Raw genomic sequence first — 23,745 nt, 5'->3', positions numbered from 1 at the left:
TGAAGAAGATACTCAGAGAAGAAATATGAATGAACAGAAGGCATTTATAAGGAGCCTGGTACCTGGAGTGTGGCACAAAAGCCAGGCCACCCCCTTCCTAAAAACCTCTTGCAGCCTAAAGCCCTGACTGTGAGGTGATCCATCCCATAAAGTTAAATATTGCTACAAATATTTTCAGGTCTGGGCTTTAAGAAGCACAAGGTAGTCCAAGGAAGTCCTTCAGCACACCAGTGGGAAACCGAGGTTATGTGGAACACCAGAAAAAAAAGCTGTAACAAAACCTCAGTGTGAAGCACAGTACAGAAGATTTCGACCAGGAAACAAAGCAAATGCAGCTCCTCACTTTTGCTGAGTTACTTGGGAAATAAGGAATAAAGAGAGAGAATCAGAGCTCCATTAGCCACTGGGATCTAACTGTACCATGTAAGGGCTGTTTGCCTTTGCTAGAACAAAAAATCCTGCCTAAACTATATAGATGTAATGCATATGTTACACAGAACCAAGTTTACATAATAAAGAGAATATATATTTGCTTTGATCTCCAGCTGCCCCATAAATTTTTAATAACAGCTGTAAAACAGAAATCTTTGGCTAGAAATCCTCAGCAGCAATGAAATTTAAGCTCCCTACTCATTACAGGTTAAGAAAACTCATTTCCAATCCATTCCTTGTAGAACTGTTACTAACTTCTTACAAGGAGAAATGCAAATGTCATTCCCAGCCATTTATTTGTAGATTATTCTCTTCAGGCTGGCTCTCTCCAAAACAGAGGGATAAGGGACTATTCAATCTGGTTTGTCATCTCTGGTCCTATTAGCAGAGGCATTGCTAAATTCAGATATCACAATCCTCTCATTTTATATTTCACTGGAAAGATGCCTCAATCTGTTTTTTTTTTCCTCTCTACAGAGAAACTGTTAAACCGAAAGTACTAAAAAAATAACTTCTCTACCATGCACCACAAATAGATTACAGTTTCTAGTTCAAGTGCAAAGGGACAAAGAAACCAAAATCTTTTTATATGCAGACATTAAAGTAAAAGCAGGAAACAGACTTAACAACTGGCAAAAAAAATAAAATTAACCCTTGTGCTTTCAGTGATGAATCTCACAAAACTTCCTTTGCTTTCAGCTCCTTCTCCCCACTAAAAAGAATCACCAGTGCTGTACAGCACTTGAAACAGTATATTAACACATCCCCTATGAAAAATAACCTTTTTGGTAAATTAGGAGGCTCCAAAAGAGGAACTATCAAATGCATTATCTAGGAAAAAAAATTACAATAAAATGAATATGAAATTCCTTGTTCAAGTTTTACATATATCACTGTATGTGTCACACAGAGGCAGTTTTTAGGAGGAAGGTTTCTAGAAAACAGTATTTAAAGCCAGTATTTGGGGTAGAAAGAGGACAGATGATTACAGAGCTGTGTGATAAGATGAGAAAGAGCGAGCTAATGGGATATAAAACTGCACACACTGGAGACAGCTTTACAAGTTAGAGAAATGACAGGCAAATAGCAATCACACCACACCAAAAAGGCACTGACAGGTCAGAAAAAACCTTCATTTTCTAAATGACAGCAGACTTAGTCCCTGTGTATGAAGAGTACACAGAGCCGGAGTTAAACAGTAACTGAGAGTCCAAGAGATGTTTGGAGAGTGCCCAAAATGGAGAGAAACCATTCCCTGCCCTCATTCCACGGGGTTTGTGCCACTCTGGACACAGCCAGGTGGGTTTTTTTGGATGCAGATCCAGCAGAAATCCAAGCTGGAGTGTCCTGCCAGGGTTGAGCACTCACAGAGTCCTGCTGGCTCAGAACTTTGAGCACTCCCCAAATCACTTCCAGCAAAACTCCTGAACAAAGCTATTGAACAGCCCTGTGAACACACTGGTGAGGATGGCACTGGGAAGGACTCACCCAGTTTAAATACTGTATTTGTTCCTGCTTAAAGTGGCACAGGACTGAACAGGGATTGAAAGGAAAAGACAACAAAAAGAATGAAACAAGCCACATGGAAAAAAAAGGTGAGTTAAATTAGAAATTAAGCACTCTTAATAAGATAAGGCAAACTTCTGATCCCACCCCAAGAGCACATTTCTTACACCTGATTTTACCTGAACTCAGTTCCTACGCTGAGTTTTGCAATTCTTGCATAAACATTACTTTACAGCTGCCCAAATGCACAGCTACAAACCTGTGGTGGTGCAGGTTTGTAACTCTGTTTTTTCAGCTCCAGGCTCAAGTGTCCTGAAACACTCTCAGGACATATCCCCTTATTTTTGTATCATTGCTGCCCTGCAGAAAAAGAGCAGCAAAGCACAAACCTCACTCAAACCCCAATTTTAAAGTCTACCATGTAAAATGCCAATTAAACAACTGCATTTTAAGTCTCCCCTGTGCCAGCCACAGTGTTCAATCCAGTAAGAGTTGCATCTCTTTAAGAACTACAATAAAATACTTTTAAAGTTCCCCTTTTCAAAAATAAGCTGAGAGAGAGAAGAGGGGACAGGATGAAAAGCACAAGGATGCATCTCCATGAAAATTATCAGTTTAATTTCCCCCTTTGCACAGACCACAGAACTGCAGAGGTTGGACAGCACCTCTTGAACTTGTCCAGTCTAACCCCCGTCTTAAGTGCAATTTTCCAGTGCAACTCGCTCCAAAAATAACTGTGTAGGAACATGATGATCCACCTGGATTTAGGCTGGTGCTGGGGTAATGACTGGACTACAAAAATACATCTCCTGACAAAGGCCAGCAGCCTCAGAGCCCTGGGGCAGGCATGGCCCAGCAGGGAGGTTTCTGAAACCTGAGGCAACGTTGCTAAATCACTTTTCCGTGGTGGCTGACTAAGGCCAAAACCAAAAAGTTAAGTTCAAACTGGGTTTAAGATTAGAACTGGGAACTGTGACTGCAAATGGAATACAAAAGAAAGACAATCAACAGCAGCAGGGAAAACAGGCAAGAGAAACTCGAGGTGCAGCATCAAACCCCATAATTTACAATTTCTCTGCTTTCTGCAAACACCAGTCACAGTCCAAGACTCTCCTCAGCGGCTGTAAGAGCACAGAACTTGTATCCAGCACATCCAGATTAATGCAGGAGATTTTAGGAGGTCTGCCCAAATAATGTCTCCACACAATTATAGCTCAGAAGTCATAACCCCTCCCTTTAATATTAAAGAAAAAAGAAATCACATTTGCAGCCAAAATGTACTGATAATACTGCAACAGCAGCATGGCCCTGAGCCTGCAGCCTTCTCAGAAATCATTCTCATTAGAAGAAAACTCAAGGATCATCCTCCTCATCCAGTGATTTGCAGGACATTTAACACACGCTGCTCACTGCAAGGCCAGTGCTGGGGAATTTTTCAGGAGTTTAAGTGTTTCAATCCCATCCCTGTGCAGGTTTTATTTGGAAGAGATGGAGAGCATAAAGCAGAGCTGGGAAGCAGCACCCAGGAGGACACCAGAGGCAAAATTCTGCCATGAGGGGTGGGGGGAAGGCTGCTCACAAATTGTCAAATAACTGGAGGGAGGGCCAATGTCTCCTCTGGAAGGCTGACAGTAAAAGTCTGTCAGAAGCAAAAACAATGGAGAATTAATTATTCTTAAATATGAAAGGACCCAGAACTCAGTGATCTGCTAATTAAAAACAAAATATCCACAACAGAGTTCCAGTTCAGTTCTTGTGAGAGCCAACAGAGAGCAATCCACCGCCTGTAACGTCAGTAAGAGCTTGTTTTAAGGACTCATCCCTTAAAGATATCGAAATTTAACAGGAATTGCAGATATTTCGTACTCATCTACTCCATATTCAAATATCTGAGCTCACACAAAATACACAAGAGAGCCTTCACCAACTCATTGTGTTTCAGCAGTTCTGGAAATCACTGAAAAGTAACTGGCAAACCAACTAAACTTCATTAGTGTAAAGCTGCTCCTTGAAGGCAGCTCTGGAGGGGGTCAAAGCAGTGAAGTTTTATTTTTGTTTCGCTGCTCATGCAGTGGGTAAGAAGCAGAAAGCAGCTCTGATGTGTGAGAAGTAGCACAGACAAGCTCTGTGACAGGGAGAAGGAAAGATAAATTGTGACTTTCTGTGAAGATGACAACACTGAAAATTCAATGTCCTTGTCTTAATTTCTGCACCCACGTAGCCAGTGGGTTGTGTGAGGGACAGAAGGAAACTCAGGTTACTCCAGTCTACCTTTCCTACAGTGTTTTGCAAAACAGGGAGGGAGTAGAGAGGTCTCCAGATAAATCAGGCTCTGCAGGCATCCAGCTGCAGGATCCCCAGACTCTTGTGAGAAATTCTCTCCTCACAATTTCTAAAAGCCATCAATCAAAGGAGCCACAAAAACCAAAAGAATCCCAGAATTATTAGGGCTGGAAAAGACCTCTGAGGTCACTGAGTGCAACCTGTGACTGATCCCCACCAGAGCTCTGAGTGCCACATCCCGGGACAGCTCCAGGGATGGAGGTTTGGGGACTCCAAACCTCCCTGGGCAGCCCCTGCCAGCCCTTTCCATGAGGAAATTCCTCCTGATACTGGGAATGCTGGACAAGTAGCAGTGCTGAGACACAAAGCAGAGTGGAAGGGTTTAAATCCACCCTCCCTGAGCGTGGTGTCTCAGTGTGAGCTAAAGGGAGGCAGCTCCCACAGTTTTAAGACTTGCAATATCTCAGTTTGGAGAAGGTGCCCACATCCTTTTGTGCAAGCACTGGACAGCAGCAATTCCTTTAAGGACAAGCAGAGGAGATGGCCACCACAACTCCACTGTCTCCCTTTGACCTGGCAGCTCTAAATTAGGAGTGACATTTATTGAGGGACATTCATTGAACCTTTCTTAGAGCCACAGACACCTCAGAGTGACCAACACCACCCTGAACATCACTGGATACCTGTGCTCAGAGATTAAATCTCCCCTTAAAGCTTTCATTTTCCACTAAATTAAACAAAAACCAAACTGGAGCTTCATCCTCTAGCCAGGCATGGGCCTGAAGAGCAGCATACCTGCATTCCAATTTCCACCCTGGGTTATTAGCCAGACTGTTTATAAAACAATTTTAAAATGCCAGCTTTTATGTATTACAGTTTTATTAATCCTGAATGATACATCATAGGTGCAGGATGCATAAAAGGGTTACAGAAACATGGTTTGCATTTTAAAATGCTTTAGTGAAAACAAATGAATTCTCTTTATTAAATGAATTGAACCTTGCTGTGTCCTCCACGGAAAGATTTCAGTATTAGTGAATCTCCTCCCTCATTGTTCTTTTTTCCACCTTATGTTAGGGGAGGAAAACAAGTATTTCGGCATTTACAGCTCCCAAATGGATTCTCAGTTTTGAATTAAATAGGCTGTGATATGAACTATCTGAATACACAGAAATAAAGGAAATATTCTCTATGCACATGCAGGAGAGGCTACTTCTGTCAAAAAAACAGGTTTACTGTTTCATCAGATTTTGGTTCCAAGAGTGACAACCACCACTCCACTGGTTTGACTTGATTTGAGATATTGGCAGTAGAAATACAATGCTGAGGTTCTGCTGGAGTCCATAACAAGAAACAGAGGCATTACAGCAAAAGGCTTAGGCTTTAGAAAAAGGCATTTTTACATTTTAACCTATTTAAATTGAAAACACTTTTTAATCAAAAAAAACCCCCAGATTTTGAGTTCGGGTTATAAACTCAAGTTTAGGTGTAATTACAAAGGGAAGGTAGAGATGCTTCATTGCTGGTTTTATCAGCCAACTTAGCCAACAATCAGCTTTTATTCTTATCAAAGATACAGATGCATCCATTTGCCATTAACCAGATCTGTTTCCCACAAACTGGACGCAGCCTCCAGGCTCCAGATAAGCAGGGAATCTGCCTTCCAGCATCCAGAGCACAGGAATTTTAACACCTTCCTGGAGCAGCATTTAAATTGATCATTAGTGTCAACAAATACAATCCAAATGGACTGTCCCAAACCTCTCTGGAAGCAGAGACTCTTTTGTGCTTGTTCGGTGTTTAACACTCTGGAGGCCCTGCTCCAGCATTGCTGCCACTTTAATCTTCATTTTAACTATTTTATGAGTCATTTATACGCCAAGGTAACCCACCTAAGCAATCAAATACAACGACCCAAAAAAGCTCTGGATCCCGGTTTTCTGCTTTCACAAGGCTCAGAGGGGAAAGAAGATAATTCCTGAACAAGCTCCGTGTTCCAAGCCCAAGGTTTTAGAGAGGAAGGGGAGGCTGGAAGGGGAGAGAGGGAGGGATGAGCTTTCCATAGCACTGCAATGCCACAGGAAAGCTCCACGTTTAATGTAATCAAGCTCTACATTGCAGCCATATGGAAACAATTTCAGTCAATAAACAACTCCTGCAAGAAGACAGCAGAGGAACAGGAAAATCAGATCCTGATTTAACCAGGAGGCAGGAGAGCTGCTGGCTCAGCTCAGAGGCTGCCATGACACGGAATATCCACGGCCACCACAACTCCACGGCTTTGTGTCCCCACTTCTTGCCCTCCACACCTCGGAGTGCAGGAGTACAAATGGCACAGCTCCTTCCAGTGTTTCCCAGCCTCCAAGATCCCGTGCCTCAGTGCTTTTTCCTCTTTCCAAGCTTTCCTCAAAGCCTATCGCTGCAGCCAGCTTCCCACCCGATAGGCAGAAAGGAAGCAGACATCCCAAAATTGAGATACTCGCCCGACCTCCCTGCAATTTATCTGCCTGGAATTTGCAGGTTTCAAACCAGGCACTTTCTCAGGGAGCAAATCTTTGAAAACACCCAACTTGGAAAAAAAAACCAACCTAAAACACCACACATTTTACTTCTTCATGTTAGTGGTATTTAAATGAGGCTCGGTTTCCAGATTCCATATTATCCAGGATCCTAAAAACCAGTGGCAAAAATATAGCCTCTCCTGCAGAAGGCAACATTCCTGTGCACTGCTGATTACAGCTGCAACACCAAAGGAGTAAAAGCTAAATCAGTTTGGGACAGGAAAAGGGAAATTCAAGGGAACAGCCAGTAAGCAAAAGCAGCTGCATTTTTAACAAAAAGCAAGAAGGCACAGTGCTATGAATAAATCAGAATTTCCTTGAGTGTGACAGAGGAGTGACACCAGTATTTATGAGAATAGTGCCCATGAACTGAAGGGTAATTCACAAGTGTCTTCAGAAGTAGCTCCTTGTAAAGGTTGGGAAGTTCATCCCTTCCACAATGCCAGGGGATCTGGCAGCAGATGCACCACAACCACCCCAGAAGCGCTTTTTTACACTTTTTTACACTTGAGGACATCCAGAAACAAAAGGCCTTGGGATGTTTCTCTGAACTACCAAAGTGCAAGATTCAAGGTATCTTAAAAAAACAAACACAGTACTGGGAATAAAATTTAAACCCAAGTAGTTTTCTAGTGGAAGGAAAAACCACTGAGAGCACTGGGAAGAGTTTTCTGCAGTCTGAGGCAACAGGTCTTTGTCACATGAAGGACCTTTTAATTCACCAGCAATAAAAGATGATTCCCAGCAAATCCATGAGCAGGGAAACATTTAAATCAGCCTAAAACCCATGCACCAAAGAGGCCTTTCACCCCACGCCAGGATGTTCTTATGTCACCAATGCTCAGCGAGGGGATGGAGTGAATCTGCAAAGCTGAAATCTGGGTATCCACCCAGGCAAAGAACAGGAAAAGAAAAATCTGTATTTTCCTAGTTAAGAATTACAAGAATAAAGACACCAGTAGTGCCAATCAGCACATTTTCATGGCAAATGTCTTGATAAAGGACTAACTTTTTTCTTTAGAGATTACAAATGTAGTTGAGCAGAGTCAAGGTTCTGGTGGAAACCCACATCGGCTGCTCCGTACCCGAGAGCTGTCACTCAGCCAGTTCTTCATCTACTTCCTGGGATTGCATCATGCTAATTTTTTTTTTTTTTTTTTTTTTTTTTTTGTCACTAAATTTAAGGTCTGATGCAGTTCAACGTTTTTATCACTGCAGATAAAAATCTGTGAGTGACACCAGGACTGTAGCACAACAGGACATTATTAGGAGGAAAGGACAGCAGGAGAAAGGAGGCTGAAAGCCTGCCTTAAGTTAGCTCAGGAAAGCCAAACTCATCAGAACACAAAGGCTAATTTATAATCTAAAAAATGCAGACTGTAACTACTAAATGGCAGACTTGAGTAAAGAATGTCAGGTCTGGGTTCATGAACAGGATTTCCTTATGCAAAAGGGCTCCTGGCAATCTTTTCAATGGCTGTGCAGCAAAAAGGGCTAAAGGCACCTCAGAATTTGGTATGGACCAGGCACAGGCTGGAACAGGCAACTTTTTTTGGTCTCCACAATGTTAAAAATAAATGGAGACCATGAAGAATCACCAGATGATCTGAGTGCTGGAGAAAATGCCTCAGAGTGAGACTTAAAAGCTCAACTCTGTTTCCTTATCTATCAAGTAACTTGATTACAGAGTTTAAGTACCTTCATGGCAAGAAAGTCCTGGATACTAAAGGGCTCTAATCTTGTCAGGAAAATCCTAACGAGAACCAGCGGCACAACTTAGACTAATTCAAATTAGAAATCAGCCACTTACAACTACCAAGAGAAGTGATGAGCTTGAAATTACCAGTGATGGACACTCAGGGCTGGAAAGCTTTCAAATTGTTTTTAGCCAAACATCATTTACTGGTCTCAGTTTCAGAGTAAATGATTAAAATTTAAAGGCCTGTGATACAAAGCATATAAAACATATCAGGGAAGGCAATTTAATTATCTGTTCTCGCCTTAAATTTTATGAATCTCCAATATGTTAACATCACTCAACTTCTGTGGACCAGGAAATTAAAGAGGGAGGAATAAGTTTCAAGTTCAGCAAGTTCCCTCTTTTTCACACTTAGCACTAACCAGCAGTGCTCCACCAAACAAAAGGAGCTCCCACAAACAGGGAATGACCAGCTGTGATGTCTGGAAACCACATGTAAGGCAATTTAATCAGGCAAACTCTGATCAGCTACTTACCCCTCCCACCTGAGCCATGAAAAATCAGTATTAGCTTAAATAAGCAGTTCTCATTCTGGGTAACCACACCTCTGACACCCAGGGTTACACTCCCAAAAGCAGCAGCACCCATTAAGTCAGACAAGAATCTCCAATACTTCTTAAACATAAAAAGCATCTCCACAGCCCTGAAAGGATTATTTCTATATTTCATACTGGAACACAGACAAGTCAAAAAGTTTGCCCATAGAATAAAATAAAATAAAACCTATGGTAGAGCCTAGAAAATAAATTTCATTGCCAGGAAGAATTCGCCAACAGTCCAGCACCACTTCCATGTCAGAGCTGCTGCACACCCTCAAAGGCTGCCAGTTAAATCACAAGGAGATTTCTGGTGAAAGCTGACATTGTAAGCAGAGAATCTGATCATAGCAGAGAAACTGTCCAAAGTAAAGGTCAGAATAAACATCCAAGCAGGAACAGCGCTGGTATTTGATGAACTAACTCACTGCTTTCTGCTGCCATCAGTACTACAGTGCCACGGCAAGAACAAAAAGCAGATTCAGTGCTTGCCTCAGAGTCAGAAGGAACGGGCAGCTCGAAATGCAGGAAATGACTCTATATGCTGCACTTCCCAACTGATAGGGCAAGGCTTATCAGAGGAACAAAACTGCCTGTTCACAAGAACACTGAAAGAGTAGCCTACAGTATTGTTTCAGTGGGAGTTATCCTGCTGCTGAACTTCACAATTCTAAGGAAGTGAAAAGAAAAAAAGGTTTCTTAAGTATTAAGTTCAAAAGTGGGGAGAAGACCAATATCAGGAACTCAGGACAAGCAAGATTCAACTGTGGGCAGAGCCATACAAACATCATTAATAGAATTTTTATGCCTGGCTTGTAAATTCCTTCCTTAACCCAACATTAAAATCTCACCTACCACCACAGCAGTGAATGGGATTCATGTAAATTGAATAAAGCTTCAAAATATAACTCATACATATGGAGAAAAAAAAATGCCACCTCTCTGCATGAGGCAGGTGTCAAAATTCGTTTCCTCAGGCTGGAAGAAACTCTTCCCTGGCAGCAACACTCCACCCATTGGGCAAAAGGAGACTGGAAGCACCTGCCAGCACTGCAAACACACCAAGTGGGATCTTTGTCAAGCCCTACTACAGGACTGATTCAGGTGTATTCATGTACACCCTGCTGGAAGGGCTCTGCTTGGTAACGAGTTTCAGGCTGGGAATTGCACTGAAAACAAGACGAGATGATGAAGTGGAGGTTCAGAGTGGAATTCTGTAGGAAAAAGTGACCTGACCTTCCCCAGCTCCTGGTTGGCTGCACAGGGAGATGAAGCAGAGCTCGCTCTGTCACGAGCACTACGGCAGTTCCCTGCTTTAAGAGCAGACTTTAACTTCAGACTCTGACTGCAGCTTTGATTTAGAACTGGGAAAGGGAAACCTCCACACAGACAGGGAGAATCACCAGTTATGGATTATTTCTTTTAATTCTTAATAAAGCACATTAAAACAGCAATTGTTCAACTTGCTGGTGTCTGCATTAACATGGGGCTGAAGTAAAACAAGTGACAAACATGCCTGTGCATTCCTGAGATAGATCAGAAGTCCAACACCAAAAAAATCCTAATAAATGAAGCAGAAGAAAAGCAGATCAAGAAAGAAGGGAATCCCTCATTGTCTTGGGAGAAAGTTTGCTTTTGACTCGATGGGAGGTGGAATATAATAGATTTAAAAAGAAGAAAAATAACTAAGTAAGGATGAGAATTGTCAAGCCACAGAAGTCAGCGGGAAATCCTCCCATCACCATAAAAAATAATCTCTGGACTTAGATATTCTTAATGACCACATCAGATGGACAGCAAATAAATTCCTTATAATGTTACTGCATATCAGCATATCACAGATGGAAAGTGCAACAGACTGGGGGGAGACACCTGTGTGCCTCAGTCTGTGACCTTACGTGAGTCACTCGGCCCTCGTGCCTCAGTTTCTCCAACTGTAAAACACCAATACCTCTGTCAAGCACTTCTAGAGATTCACAAACACAAGTACAAAGTATTGTTTTGACATGGAACAGCAAAGGAGGGCAGTGGCTTGGCCAGAACAATCCAGTGGGAGCCACTGGAGCTGTGCTACTCCGGCCATCAATCGATCAGCCCTGGTTAGGCCGGGCTTTACGACGCTGGAATTGTCACAGCAGCAGCTCCAGGACTGTGACACGAGCCCTGCAGCCTCACACAGGGAGCCTGCACCAGCCACAAACCTCTGCTGAACTCAAAGAACAGGAGCTTCCCAAACCCAGCAGCTTTTTTAAGGTTATCAAGGATAAAGGCTCCTCCACGTGCTCACATGACCGCAGGGTAACGCTGTGTAAGCGCCTAGTTAAGAGGGGAAGGATAAAACCAAGAGCACGTTTAAAGAAAGGGATATATTCACTTGAAATCTGCAGGCACAACACAAAAATAAATGTGTTTCTCACAGTGACAAGATGAAATTTTCGGTTGGTCAGCGACTACAAAGCTGGTTCTGGCTGTGGACCACATGACAGCCTCAAATACGTAAGAACGCTTTATCTGCCAACTTGCAATGAAGACCACACAGTTAATAGTTTGCAACCTCCTTTCCCCCAGAAGATCTTGAGAGTTGAGTAATAAAATTCCTCACATGATTTCAATGAGAGGGTTCACTTGTCAGGGGCTGTTTGGAGATAGTATCATATGTCAGGGAGGTGCGGCTCAGATCAAGTTTTCCAACCTTGTGTTTTCAAGGCTTGACTGAAAATGAAAAACAAAACAAAACAAAAAAAAACTCAGGCGATGAAGTTTGAAACTGGAGAAAAATGAAATAATCTCTAGATGTTATTTTCAAAATGTCAAAGTTAGCCAATTAATGAGGGGAGGAAGAAAAACTGATTAAAGCCCTGACAAACCCTTGAGATCACAGACTGATTGCGAGTTCTGCTGCAGACTCCCTGCAGGAACCTGGGCAAGTTGATCCCTCTACACCTTGCTTTGCCACCTGCGAGACGAAAAATAGCACTTTCTTCTCATATCCTGTCATTCTTGCTTGTGCTGTTCCCCAAATTAAAAGCATTTGTCAAAACACTTATCTTTAGCATTAACCCTGGGAATTGCATTCACAGCTACCACACAACCCGTTTGCATGACTGAGTGTTCACATACAAACTCTTAGGACACTTTGCTACCCAGCAATCCTAATTTAATATGAGTCAAAAGGGAGCTTTAGTCAATACAGGAATATTAGAATGCTAAAATACAGTTTATTACTGATCTTACAAATAAAACCAGCTTTAGGGTTACAAGTTAGACCGACCCCCTCCCTCAAAAAAAAAAATCAAATTCTCCTCATTATGTCCTGAAATTCCTGCTGTAATCACAGTATTTGTCTCGCTGCATTGATAACCCGCAAGATCATATTATCAGCATAGGTATAATTAAAGCTCAATCCCAGGAGGACATGCATGCAGAATCCAATCCCCGCTCTGTTAAAATCAGCATAACGTGAAATCAACTTCAGGGACTTTAGAATCAAAGCTGCATGAAGTTATCGACAGGAGAAACAAAGGCATCTGGTTTTTGCAGGAAGATTTTTAAGCTGACAGTATTTTGATTTCAAATTCTAAAAGTTTGCAGATGAAAAAGACTTGCTACAGATGCCAATACTGTAGCCTGTCATTCTGTGATGGCCTTAAAAGCTCAGCACAGAAAATCACTGTGAAGCACAAGTTGCTCTCTTTAGATTAAAATGTGCAGTTGTTTCCTGAAAATTCATTTGTTTTCTAACATATACAACCGAACACCTTCCCAGATCCCTTGGTATAAGGAACAGTACAGCTTCCTCCTTTCTCCTAGTTCAGTTTCATTAATTCTCACAATTCTCCACCCAAAGACCCAAATTTCACCCCTGCCCCACTGACACACAACACAGAAAGAGCAGTCCCAAAAGTTAATGACAGAACAATTCCTGACAGTCATGCTTAATAAAAATGCATTTTATTAAAAAGTAAAATAGTTTTAAAAATGCATGTCAGAGCCCCACTTTTTTCCCAAATTCAGACAGCAAAGAAAAAACATACCAAACACTCCCATGAACCTATGGATTACTACTATAAAGTAAATACTTCATAATAATTTAGTTTTCAAAACACCGCACAGCTATCAACTTTTAATATCCCTTTGTAAGAGACAAGTAAGACCAACACAGAAACTGCCTTAAAAATAAGCTTCCTGCAGCTGACACCAGCTACTGATTCCATGGAATTATCAGAATCACAATGCTAGAGAGATGCACATTGTCCAGAAAGGTCAATAAACCCAGGGAGTTGCTTGACACCGCTCAGTGAAGCAGCTCCAGAGATAACCAGGCCTCACTCACACAGGATTTTCTCCCAGACTTCCTTACCCCTCCTTAAAAATCCTGCTGTTTCACCTAGGGTAGCATTCCTGTAACCCAGCTGGCAGCCTGCATACCACAATGTCGTCTAGACCTGCTCGGAACAGGGGGATGACACAGGAGTAAAAATGCTGATGCCTGTTCTGGTGCTAAGGGAACGAGGGGAGGAAGAAGAGGCAGCACGGAGTGAAACACAAGTTCCTTGTTCCCAGCCTCCTGCCCAGGCTCGTCGGGTAATTCTGTCAAGCAGACAGAAAAAGTTGCAGGGCTATAGAATAATCTTCACATAAGGGAAAAAGAACATTCCCAAAGCCCAAGTTTTCACATGCAGAAACAAACCCTGCCCTTCCCTGCTCCCCGAACATGCAGATAACAAATGCATCCCTGCACAGACAACATTTTCCATCCTTTTCTTCCTTCTCCCCTCTCTCCATCTCAGAGATGTTTTCTTAGCAATTTGGAAGAGAAATGGTAAAAAGGGAGATGCAAAACACAGAAATAAATTAAGTTTGTTGTCTGCTGTTGACGGATTTGGTCTTTGCATGACGGGAGGAAAAAAAATGTTAGGAGTGATAAATCCATATATACCTACTCCAAACTACACCCCGCTTCCCAAGGGACACGGTATAATGGTAAATAAGTATAGATGCAGTTCCTACTAATGAGGCAGGGTACAGCAAGGCCAAAGAAAATGCAATCATCTCGGGGAAAAAAACTGCACAGGACTCCTCCTCTGCCATCCACGGAGGAAATCAAATGCCAGCTGCACCATCCCAGGAAGGAAGCAGAGTCTGTACCTGATGAGCCCTGCAGAAATGAGCGAGTCATATCACGGGACCCGAGCAGGCACTTCAGGCTTTCTCCAGCCCACAAATCGTTTGCAGAGCACAATTCCTCGCTCCGGTATTTTGCATGGCATCACTCATGCAAATTGTAGGGCTAATTTTGCCCGGCGTTTTCTTTTTTCCTTCCCTCCATCCCCAGTAGTTTGAAGCAGGGGGACATAGGTATCATCTCCCAGATCCGCGTTCCCATCACCTTAACGCTTTCCTCTCTACAAAGTTTAAATTTCCCCAGTTTTTTTCTTCATAAACGTTTTGTACTTAAAAGCCCTCGAATCACACTCCCAGTTTTACTTGAAAAAATTGAGACAGACCCGACTCCACAAACATGCTTAAACCTTCATTTCCTCTTCCTTCTTCCTTCCCCACCCCCCAAAAGAGCATTTTTTTTTCCCTAACACGAAAGAACTGGGGAGAAAAACGGCACGTCCAACCAAGGCTTTTCCAGACCTATCGCAAAGAACAAAATGCTTCCGAAGAAGTGCTCTGCAAACATACCAAGAGACACTCCACCAAGTAAGAAAAAAAAAAAAAGGAAGGGAAAAAAAAAAAGGAAAAAAAAAAGGGAAAACACCCATCAGACAAAACTGAAGTCGAAGAACTCGGCGGGGTCTGGCTCGGGTGTTCTGCACCTAAATACACTCGCCTCTTGTTTTGTTTTAACCCCGAAACTGAGGCAAACACTCCAGCAGAATTCCCTGCCGCTTTCCCCCGACCGCTCCTGCGGTCAAACCGTTCTGACCCAAAACCAGCCCGGGCACGGGACACGAAAGCATTTACCCCCCACCCCCGCTCCCCACCTCTTCCCAAGAAGTACAAAACAAACAAGCGTCTGACACCCCACCCAAGCTCTCCTCGCACATTTTGGGAATGACTTCCCTCCGGGTCCTACTCCTCCCCCACCCGTTCCGATGTTAAACTCTCCAGCAAACAGACACCCTTCGGGGGTTTCACGCCTTTGCTCTCCCCGAAAACCTCCCGAAGCCCCGGGAGCTGCCAGAGATCTCCCTGGGAGGCGGCGGGGTTTGGGGCACCCCGAGCCCCGTTCCCCGACCTCCACCGGCACAAAGCTCTCGGAAAGGAGCCGTCGGAGCCCTCGCACAGCCCCGGGCAGGGCAGAGCTCCCCGGCAGAGCGAGGGGGCTCCGTGCCTGGCTCCATCCCCTCAGGTCGGAGCCTCCCTCCTTCCCCTGCCGTGCGCGGGGGTCGCACCAGCCCACCCCAAAACTCCGCGGAAAACAACACCCGAACATCCCCAAACCGCAGCACCCACCCAGGCTGAGGGAGCTCCGCGGCCGCCACTCCGTGCCCCACACCCGGGAGATGGGAGGAATCAGAATAAATACACAAATGGCAGGAACAGCGAACCCCAAAGGTGCCCTGCCCTCCCGCTGCAGCTTCCCGGGGACACCTTCCTCTTCCTCCTCTCCCCCGATCCGGGGGCACCCGCGGAGCCCCCCAGAGCTGCGGCTCCAACTCTGCCGCCCGTGCTGAGGGGCTGCCCCTGCCCACCCCTGCCCGCCTCCGGCTGCCCCCCTCACGCACATCCCGCTCTCCGGCTCGGCGCGACTCCCGGCGGTGCCGGCGGAGGGGGGACCCCTTCCCGCTGCCCTCCCTCCCTCCAGCCCACCCACCCGCCCGCCCCCTCCCCTCGCCACCGCCGCTCCCCCTCCGTATCCCCCCTCGACACTCACCTCTGGGTGCTGCCGGCGCCTCCGCCTCACCATGGGCCGGCGGGACTGGGGGGGTCCCCCCGCCCCAGATTGAGGGGGGATTAACGGGGGGCGCGGAGGGACGAGAACAATAGGGGGGAGGAAATCCCTCAGCCCCCCCACGCCCCCCGAGGACACAGCCCCCTCCCCGCCCGGCGCTCCTCCTGCCGCTCCCTCTCTTTTTTTTTTTTTTTTTTGGGTTTTTTTTTTTTTTGGCTCAATCACACCAGACCGACTGTCTTTGTCTGTCTGACAAGCGCCATGTTGATATCAACATCCGAGCCCCCACCTGCTGCAGCTGTGAGACCCTGGGACTTGTAGTTCCCCCCTCCCCAGGGTGACGGGGAGACCCGCGGCGCCTAGACTACAACTCCCAGCGTGCCGCGGGCGCGCGGCGCGCCAATGGGGCGGAGGGGCAGAGCTCGAGACGGACTACAACTCCCGGCATGCCTCGGGCGGCCATGACGTTATCTAGGGCGGAGGGGGCGGCGGGACTACAACGCCCATGATGCCCTGGGGCGCGGCAAGGCGGGCAGGAAGGGGGCAGGATTGTCCCGGTAAATAGAACCGGGGGACGCGATGAAGCTGGTGAGTGCCCGGGGCGGGGGACCATGAGGGCGGGGAGGGGGCTCAGCCTTCCCTCGGCCCCGGGGGGGGCTCCCGGGGTCGCCTCCGGGCTGCCCAGTCTCAGCCTCGCCAGGCGTGTGAGGGGAAACTGAGGGAAAAGGGGAGGAGGTGGTTCTGAGGGAGTCGGGGGGGCTGAGGGAAAAGGGGAGGAGGTGGTTCTGAGGGAGTCGGGGGGGCTGAGGGAAAAGGGGGTGATACCGGGGCGGGGACGGGCTGAGAGAGGGGCGGGAGTCGGCCCTGAGGTGTGGGGGAAGGCGGGGGTCGGCCCCGAGTGGGGAGGGTAAGGGGGAGGTGTTGCCCAGGCTTGAGGTGTTGGATGGGTTCAAATCTTAGTAGGATTCTGGAGGAGGAGAAAGTATTTCTCAGCCTTCCTAGCCTTTAATCGTGAATCTGGCGTGGAGCTTTCCCCCTGCACGTGTGGCTTCTGCTGGACTCTGCTAGGAACGTGGATAAATTCCCGTGGTTTTTGATGAAAGACGTTTTCCATCTGCAGTGTGATAATACAGAGAGATACTAATAAAAATAAAAGAAAATCAGCCTGGAACAGCTTTGCCAAGGGTTCACCTTGCTTCTGACATGGATTTTGGTTCTGATATTACAGTCTCCTGTCAGAAAGTACATGACCCATGATATTGGTCTCCTCTCTTGAGCTGTTTAACTTTCCTAGAGACCTTGGATTCAAGTGCCGCTTTGTTTTCCAGGAAGAATTTCAGTTTCATGTAATGTGCTGCAGTTCCCAGTCTGGAGGTGAAAACCCATGCAGTTTTTAACATACCTGAGCATAATATTGATTTATTTAATCTGAAGTGGCACCATTATTCAATTTAAGATTCTCTCTTGGTTTTGAGACTGAGCAGTGTATTATAACAAAGCTTCAAAGAAGTAAATGTGGATTCTGGGCCGTTTTAAGACTTTTAGGAAAGCACTTTCCATGGAAATGTGTACAATTAATTCCAGAGGCAGGTGGTTGAGGAGCTTGATCCTGCTTAATCTTACCTGTGTGATAAGGATCTGTGCAGGGATGAATATTAGCAGTGAGACAAACACTGCAAAGTCAAAGAACTTCTGGTTGGGATTGTAGAGGCTGATAAAATTCAGTGGGGAAAAGCAAACTGGGGAATATTTCAATAAAGCCCCCAGTGGAAATGCAGAACTCTTTTAATGTTTAGATTCTTGCACAGGGACAGAGAGAGGGAAGGGTTAGGGAGGGGAAATACAAACTCTGGAGTCTGTGTTGGAGCATTTTTAGACCTGTTTTTAAATTCAGGCTCTGAGAATTATGAGATTCTTCACCTTATAGTTTTCTGGAGATGTGTCTGGAGAATTTGGGGTTGTGAAGAGAGGAGTCAGATGCTTTTCATCCTCTTTTCTCATAGTTTGGGTTGAATTTGGAAGAACGGGGTAGAGGTGAGGGACTAGGGGAATGTTCCCTTTCCTTGGCAGAGGGGTTGGGATGAGCTTCAAAGGCCCCTCTAGCCCAAACCATTCTGAGATTCTGACTCCAGGTCTGGTTCAGAAGCCAGTGAAAAATTCAGATTCCCACAAACTCAAATGTGCTTTGAGTCAAACCCCGAAGCTCATTCCCCTCCCAGATTTTAAGCTAATACTGGACGAATGCACTGCAGGATTTGTTGACTTGGAATTCCAAGCTCTGCCTTTAACCTGCACAGCTCTGAACATTTTGGAGGTGCAAGTTTGAGCCACCATCCCTCTCTTTTCTCTTTTCTGTCCTCCGTGAGATGCTCAGTGGGAAGGGGATGTCTGTGGAGAACCTGCCTCTCCCTGAGCATCTGGAATCAGAATTGTAGTGCCCCACTGCCAAACTTTCATCCACATGGCAAATCCTGCCAGGAAAGCCGTGAGCTGGGCATATTTTGTGTGTTTTGTGTCTTTTTTTTTACATGATATTTGGCATGAGGATGAGACACTTTTGTGTGTTGGCTGCACCACCCTTTAGCTGTAAGGGAGTAAAGCTGGAAACAAGCAAATCTTGAAACAAAAAACTTTATTTTAGTCCAGGCAGGAACACGATTGAAAGCTCTGAATCTGTTTTAAACAGTACCAAGTATAAACTGTGTGGAAATGATCACATTTATAATGTGTATAGAGACACACACAGTGCAAACATTCCCATTCTTGGATTCCTAATCTAAAATTCTAACAGAGGTGCAGGCCCAGCAATGTCACCTGTGCAAACGCCTGTATAGAAAATAGGAATTGCTTTTTTTATTTTTCTTTGAATCTGGTAGCAAGAATCCATTGAATCCCAGGAATCCATTTACCACAGCGTGACAGCCACGGAGATGATTTTTAGCTGCTTTTAAAGAAGGAAAAAAGGAAGATTTTCCAGTTAGCTCGTAGATGTCAGGGTAGTGATATTACTCATGATTATAGAAAAAGGCAAGAAAATGTTTTGCTGATAAAAGTGGTGATATTTCATTGCCTTTTTAAATTACCAATAGTTTAAAAGCTACAAAAATAGAATTTATTTTTCCCTTCATTTCTTTCTATTTACTTTAATTTATAGCTCCATTTGTCAAAGTTCTGGTCTGGTGAGAACTTAATTTCACATGAGTGTGTTACATTTGTGAATAAACCAACTGAATTCCTCACTCCTTCACCAGCTTGGCTTTACATATTTTTTTAAACTTTACTAAAAGAAAGGCAAAATGTGATGTAACTCCTTAATAATTAAGGCTTTGTGAATTTAAAACAAAACTCTCCGTGATATTTTAAATTTAATATTTGGGGCTTAGTCGGTTTTACTATTTAAATATAGTTTAAAGCGGGTTTTTGAGGAATGTATATAAATAGACTCCTTGAGGGCCATTAATCCAGACGGCTGCAGTCCTGTGTTAACATTTTTGTGAGCAGAGGTAGAAAATGAAATTATTAATCTCCCTTTTTCCATTTGGTAGAGGGAAGTGTAAAACACAAGCTTAAGGGATAAATGACTTAGAAAAAGACTGAGTCTGTTTTTAGAACAGTGCGTGGCCAAAAAAAGTGATACTTTTCATCTTCATTGACAAAAACTCGAGTTTAAAATCTCCATTTCGACCACCTGAGCCCGGCTTTGCTGCCAGATGCTCAGATTTGGGAGATGGAAGATCGCTCCTGGGAGCAGAGGAACCCACCCGCAGAGGTGGCCACGCTCTGCTCAGACATTTGTCTCTAATCCCACGTTTTAAAGGCGACCTTTGTGTTCTGTTCCCCCTCGGAGCTCCCGCGCCTCGTTAAATGTTTGTCACTCCAGACAGGAGGTGGCTGCATCTCAACGATGCTCAAGTGCCCCCTGCATCACCTGCTCAGCGCCTCATTAAGCTTGCAAAGCCTTGGGGATTTGGATACACAAACCTTTCCATTCAGGTGGGGTTGCCCGTGTCCCTCCTGCTTCCCGTTTGTGTTTAGCAAGACAAAAAGCAGGTGAGGACTTGGCCCCGAGCTGCTGCACCTGTGCAGGGGTTGTTGGGGCGGGTTCCTTACCAAAATAAAAATTTGTGTTCCTGCGGGGCTTCTCTGCCTCCCTGTCCACCTCATTTTCAAATTTTCTAGCCGAGTTTTGCCAGGAGGGCTGAGTTTGGAAGAAGCTGATTTCCTGGGGTTTGGGGGGAAATAAGTGATTGCAAGAAAAAAAGGAGATTCTGCATGTGTCCTAAATCCCAGAGAAAACCTTTGCCACTCACTCAACCCTTGGCATCAGAAAAACTGTCTGAGGAAAATCTGACCCTTAGTTCCCTGACGTGGGGAAATCTCAATGAACACACGCAGCTGTGGAACACAGATTTGTTGGAAATAATGTTTTATTTTGGTGTGTTAAGAACTGTGTTTAAAAACAAGGGGGGAGAGGCAGTTTCTGACCTCTGTTCACAGAATCACTGAGGTTGGAAAAGACCTCCACAATCGAGTCCAACCTGTGACCGACCCCGCCTTGTCACTGAGTGCCACAGCCAGTCATTCTTTGGACACCTCCAGGGATGGGGGCTCCAAATCCCCCTGGGCAATCCCTCCCAATGCCTGACCACCATTTCCATGAAGAAATTGGGATCATGAGCCAGATTTACGAGCTACTGTTTGCTGTGAAGCCAAGGAAAGTAATTTCAAGAAGAAAGAGCTCACTCTTTTGAGAGTTTTCATACTGATAACCCAAAGTTTTAGTTTGATGGGTTTTTTTTTGCAGTGGAATGGGCAATTCCCAAAGGTGTGATCATGGAACCACAGAATCATTTAAGGATGGAGATCGAGGGTGACCAACTCCAACCATTAACCCACAACATTCCCCATGTTTTAAAATCACCTTCAGGGATGGGGACTCCAGCACTGCCCGGGGCAGTTCCAATGCCTGACCACCCTTTCCATGCAGAAATCCCTCCTGATATCCAACCTGACCCTCCCTGGCACAGCTTGAGGCCGTTCCCTCTCCTCCTGTCCCTGTTCCCTGGGAGCAGAGCCCGACCTCCCCTGCTGTCCCCTCCTGTCAGGAGCTGTGCAGAGCCACAAGGTCCCCCCTGAGCCTCCTTTTCTCCAGGCTGAGCCCCTTTCCAGCTCCCTCAGCCTCTCCTGGTGCTCCAGCCCCTTCCCCAGCTCTGTTCCCATCCCTGGACACGCTCCAGCCCCTCTGTGTCCTTGCAGTGAAGGGCCCAGAGCTGGATTCGAGGTGTGACTTCACCGGTGCCCATCACACAGGGAAGGGATCATGTTCTGAAAGTTCCTGAGTAACTCCTTGTCATTCTTGCAGTACTGCCTGTCAGGACATCCAACCTTGCCATGCAACGTGCTCAAGTTCAAATCCACCACCATCATGCTGGACTGTGGGCTGGATATGACGTCCACCCTCAACTTCCTACCACTGCCTCTGGTCCAGAGGTGAGTTCTGTGGGCTGTCAGCGCTCAGTCTGCTCCTTCTTGGGTTGGAATGCTGTGCCTGAAATGGTGTCTTGGAAGGAGGCAGGGGATGGGTACAAATGAACAGCATCATCTGATATCATAAATAGACTTTGTTCACTTAAAAATTCTCTTTATCAAAATAACGTCCTTTGGCTCAGTAGACGGAAGACATTTTATGGATTTATTGATTGGTTTTTCTAGATAATTTATTCTAAGCTTCAGTAAAGTATTGCTGCAACTGCTCAGCACAAGTGAGGTCACATATCTGTCATCTTTCTGGCTTCTTCATGCGAGATGAGATAAATGGGTAACTGAGATGGAGTGCGTGGAGCCCAGCGAGTCCTGTTTAACCACCATCTTCTCAGGCTGTTCTTCCCAGCACGGACTAATGCAAAGGAAAACAGCACTTAGCAGCCCTTATTAGTTGCCTTCGTGGCACAATTGTTCCCTTTTAAAAGTTAAATAAATAAAAGGGCAGTGCAGCTGGGCACGGGGTTGGAACAGCAGAGGAACAAAAATAGAGTCGAGAACAGAATTCTGATATCTCCTTTCTGTGCCCTGCTACAAAGTTGTATTTCCCCAGTTTTTTAGGCTAATTTGGATATTCAGTTAGGGTGACATGTTTTGTGTCAATGGAATAAATGACAAAAATTAGCAGTTGGAAAGGTGGGAATGAGTCACTCTCAGTGATGGGAAGCAGTAGGAGTTTTCTTAAAAGCTGTTTAGTAACTTTGATCCACAAGGAAACAAGTGAGGAACACTCTGGGTTCAGGGAAGGCTTGGTTGAGAGGGGAAAAATACCATTGGAAAAGGGAGTTTCCTAAGTGACCTAGTGAGGTTAAAGCAGCTTGTCCAGCACTTCCTATGATTTGTTATTTTTTGGAGAGGAGAGGAAAGGAATAGACAATGTGTGCATTGTTCTGCAAGAACTTGGGAGTTCAGGATCTGCTGTAGAGAGGCAATAGATGCCCTCAGAGGGATCAGTGTAAAGTCAATTTTTGTCCCATTCCCTAATGCAACTGCTGGCTGCAACAACTGGTGCAGTAATAGATTTTGAACAGATCCAGCAAATTTTGGAAATCCAGGTACAGACAGAATTGCCTTGCATTTGCTTTCTCCCACCCCCCAAAAAAAGGAAATTCAGAGAGGAACAAGTAGCAAAATGAGGTGATCGAACAAAGGCTTAAGAGGTTCTTTAAGCAGCAGGAATCAGCTTCCCTTGGGATGTGGCAGCTTTGTCTGCTGATAGCAGACCCTGGGAATGAACAGCCAAATTGCAGGTCACAACCTGGAATTCCCCAAGCACCTCCAGAATGTCGGCACTAAAATGACTCAAACTCAATAAGAGAGGATGTCAGATTTGACCCCTGATGGCCCAGCGGAATCGGAGCAAACCCTTGGATTTAAATCCAATCAATCTTGTCGTGAGGTGACTGAACACCCCTCAGAGCAAGGATTGGCCTGAGCACGTGGAGTTAGGCAAGGAATTGATCTCCTCTGCAAACCAGGTGTCCTGCAGAGAGTTGTGGAAATAAGTCAGAAATGTGAGGAGGAATGTGGCTGCCACTGCAGAGTCCTTATCTCTGTAGTACTCACAGTTGTACTTACATTAGATTAGGAGTGCATTACTGTGATGTCCAAACACCTCTGAAATTCAAATGTGTGTTATCAACATAACACGGGGTGACAGAGAGCTGACATTGTCATCAATGCCAGGTAAGGTGACAGGAAGGACATTGGAACACAGGTCTGTCACATCTGGGGTTCTCACCACTGTGTCCTCTCCTCCTTACTGGAGATGGACATGAGTGAGACCTTAACCCAAGAGGAGCCGTGCTTCTCTCTGCTGTCTTTAACCAGACATTCCAGCAGGATCCATGAACCCCTTGGATTCTGCAAAGCTGCCCAATTGTGTGATATTGCAGAGGATCTTTGCAACACAGCTCAATCCTGTGTCATACCTGGCATGGGACCCTCGTTGAGCAAATATTTTGAGAGCCTGTGCTTTAATCTATGAGAGGAGAGTGCTGCAGTGTTTGTGGCATTAAAGGGACTGGGCATTTTTTAGAGTTCTTTGCTCTTCAAAGAAATGCCTGTGCAAAGGTATTTAGATTCTCCCTCACCCTGGAAATGGAATTCCCTGTTCTCCCCAGCCCATGGAGCATGTCCAGAGCACCTGCAGCTGCCCAACTCTTCATGCTCCTGTACATTAAAGGAGGTTTGTCAACTGGAGTTCCCTCCCCTGCACCAAAG

The 23,745-nt window shown here is 45.2% G+C and overlaps 2 protein-coding genes across 12 annotated transcripts in view; one reads left to right on the top strand and one right to left on the bottom strand.

Moving 5' to 3' along the window:
• Positions 1–16,134, bottom strand: part of HMBOX1 (homeobox containing 1) — a 116,354-nt gene extending 100,220 nt beyond the window's left edge. For 6 of the 11 annotated variants that reach the window (XM_063423043.1, XM_063423087.1, XM_063423073.1 and 3 more), the window contains exon 1: positions 15,964–16,133. The gene's annotated coding sequence lies outside the window, so the exon portion shown is untranslated. Of the gene's footprint in view, positions 1–11,494; positions 11,636–11,679; positions 11,790–15,542; positions 15,790–15,963 lie in introns of those variants that run through there. The other 5 variants (XM_063423112.1, XM_063423120.1, XM_063423050.1 and 2 more) reach the window with 4 other exon arrangements.
• A 142-nt stretch (positions 16,135–16,276) lies between these two features.
• Positions 16,277–23,745, top strand: part of INTS9 (integrator complex subunit 9) — a 61,950-nt gene continuing 54,481 nt past the window's right edge. The window contains exons 1-2 of the mRNA XM_063423031.1: positions 16,277–16,569; positions 21,344–21,471. Coding sequence (XP_063279101.1) covers positions 16,561–16,569; positions 21,344–21,471 — 137 coding nt within the window. The 5' untranslated portion in view covers positions 16,277–16,560. The remainder of the gene's footprint in view (positions 16,570–21,343; positions 21,472–23,745) is intronic.

Source organism: Prinia subflava, chromosome 2 (genome assembly GCF_021018805.1).
Source record: "Prinia subflava isolate CZ2003 ecotype Zambia chromosome 2, Cam_Psub_1.2, whole genome shotgun sequence".
In the NCBI taxonomy this organism is placed as follows: Eukaryota; Metazoa; Chordata; class Aves; order Passeriformes; family Cisticolidae; genus Prinia; species Prinia subflava.
This window is presented reverse-complemented; position numbering and strand designations above follow the sequence as displayed.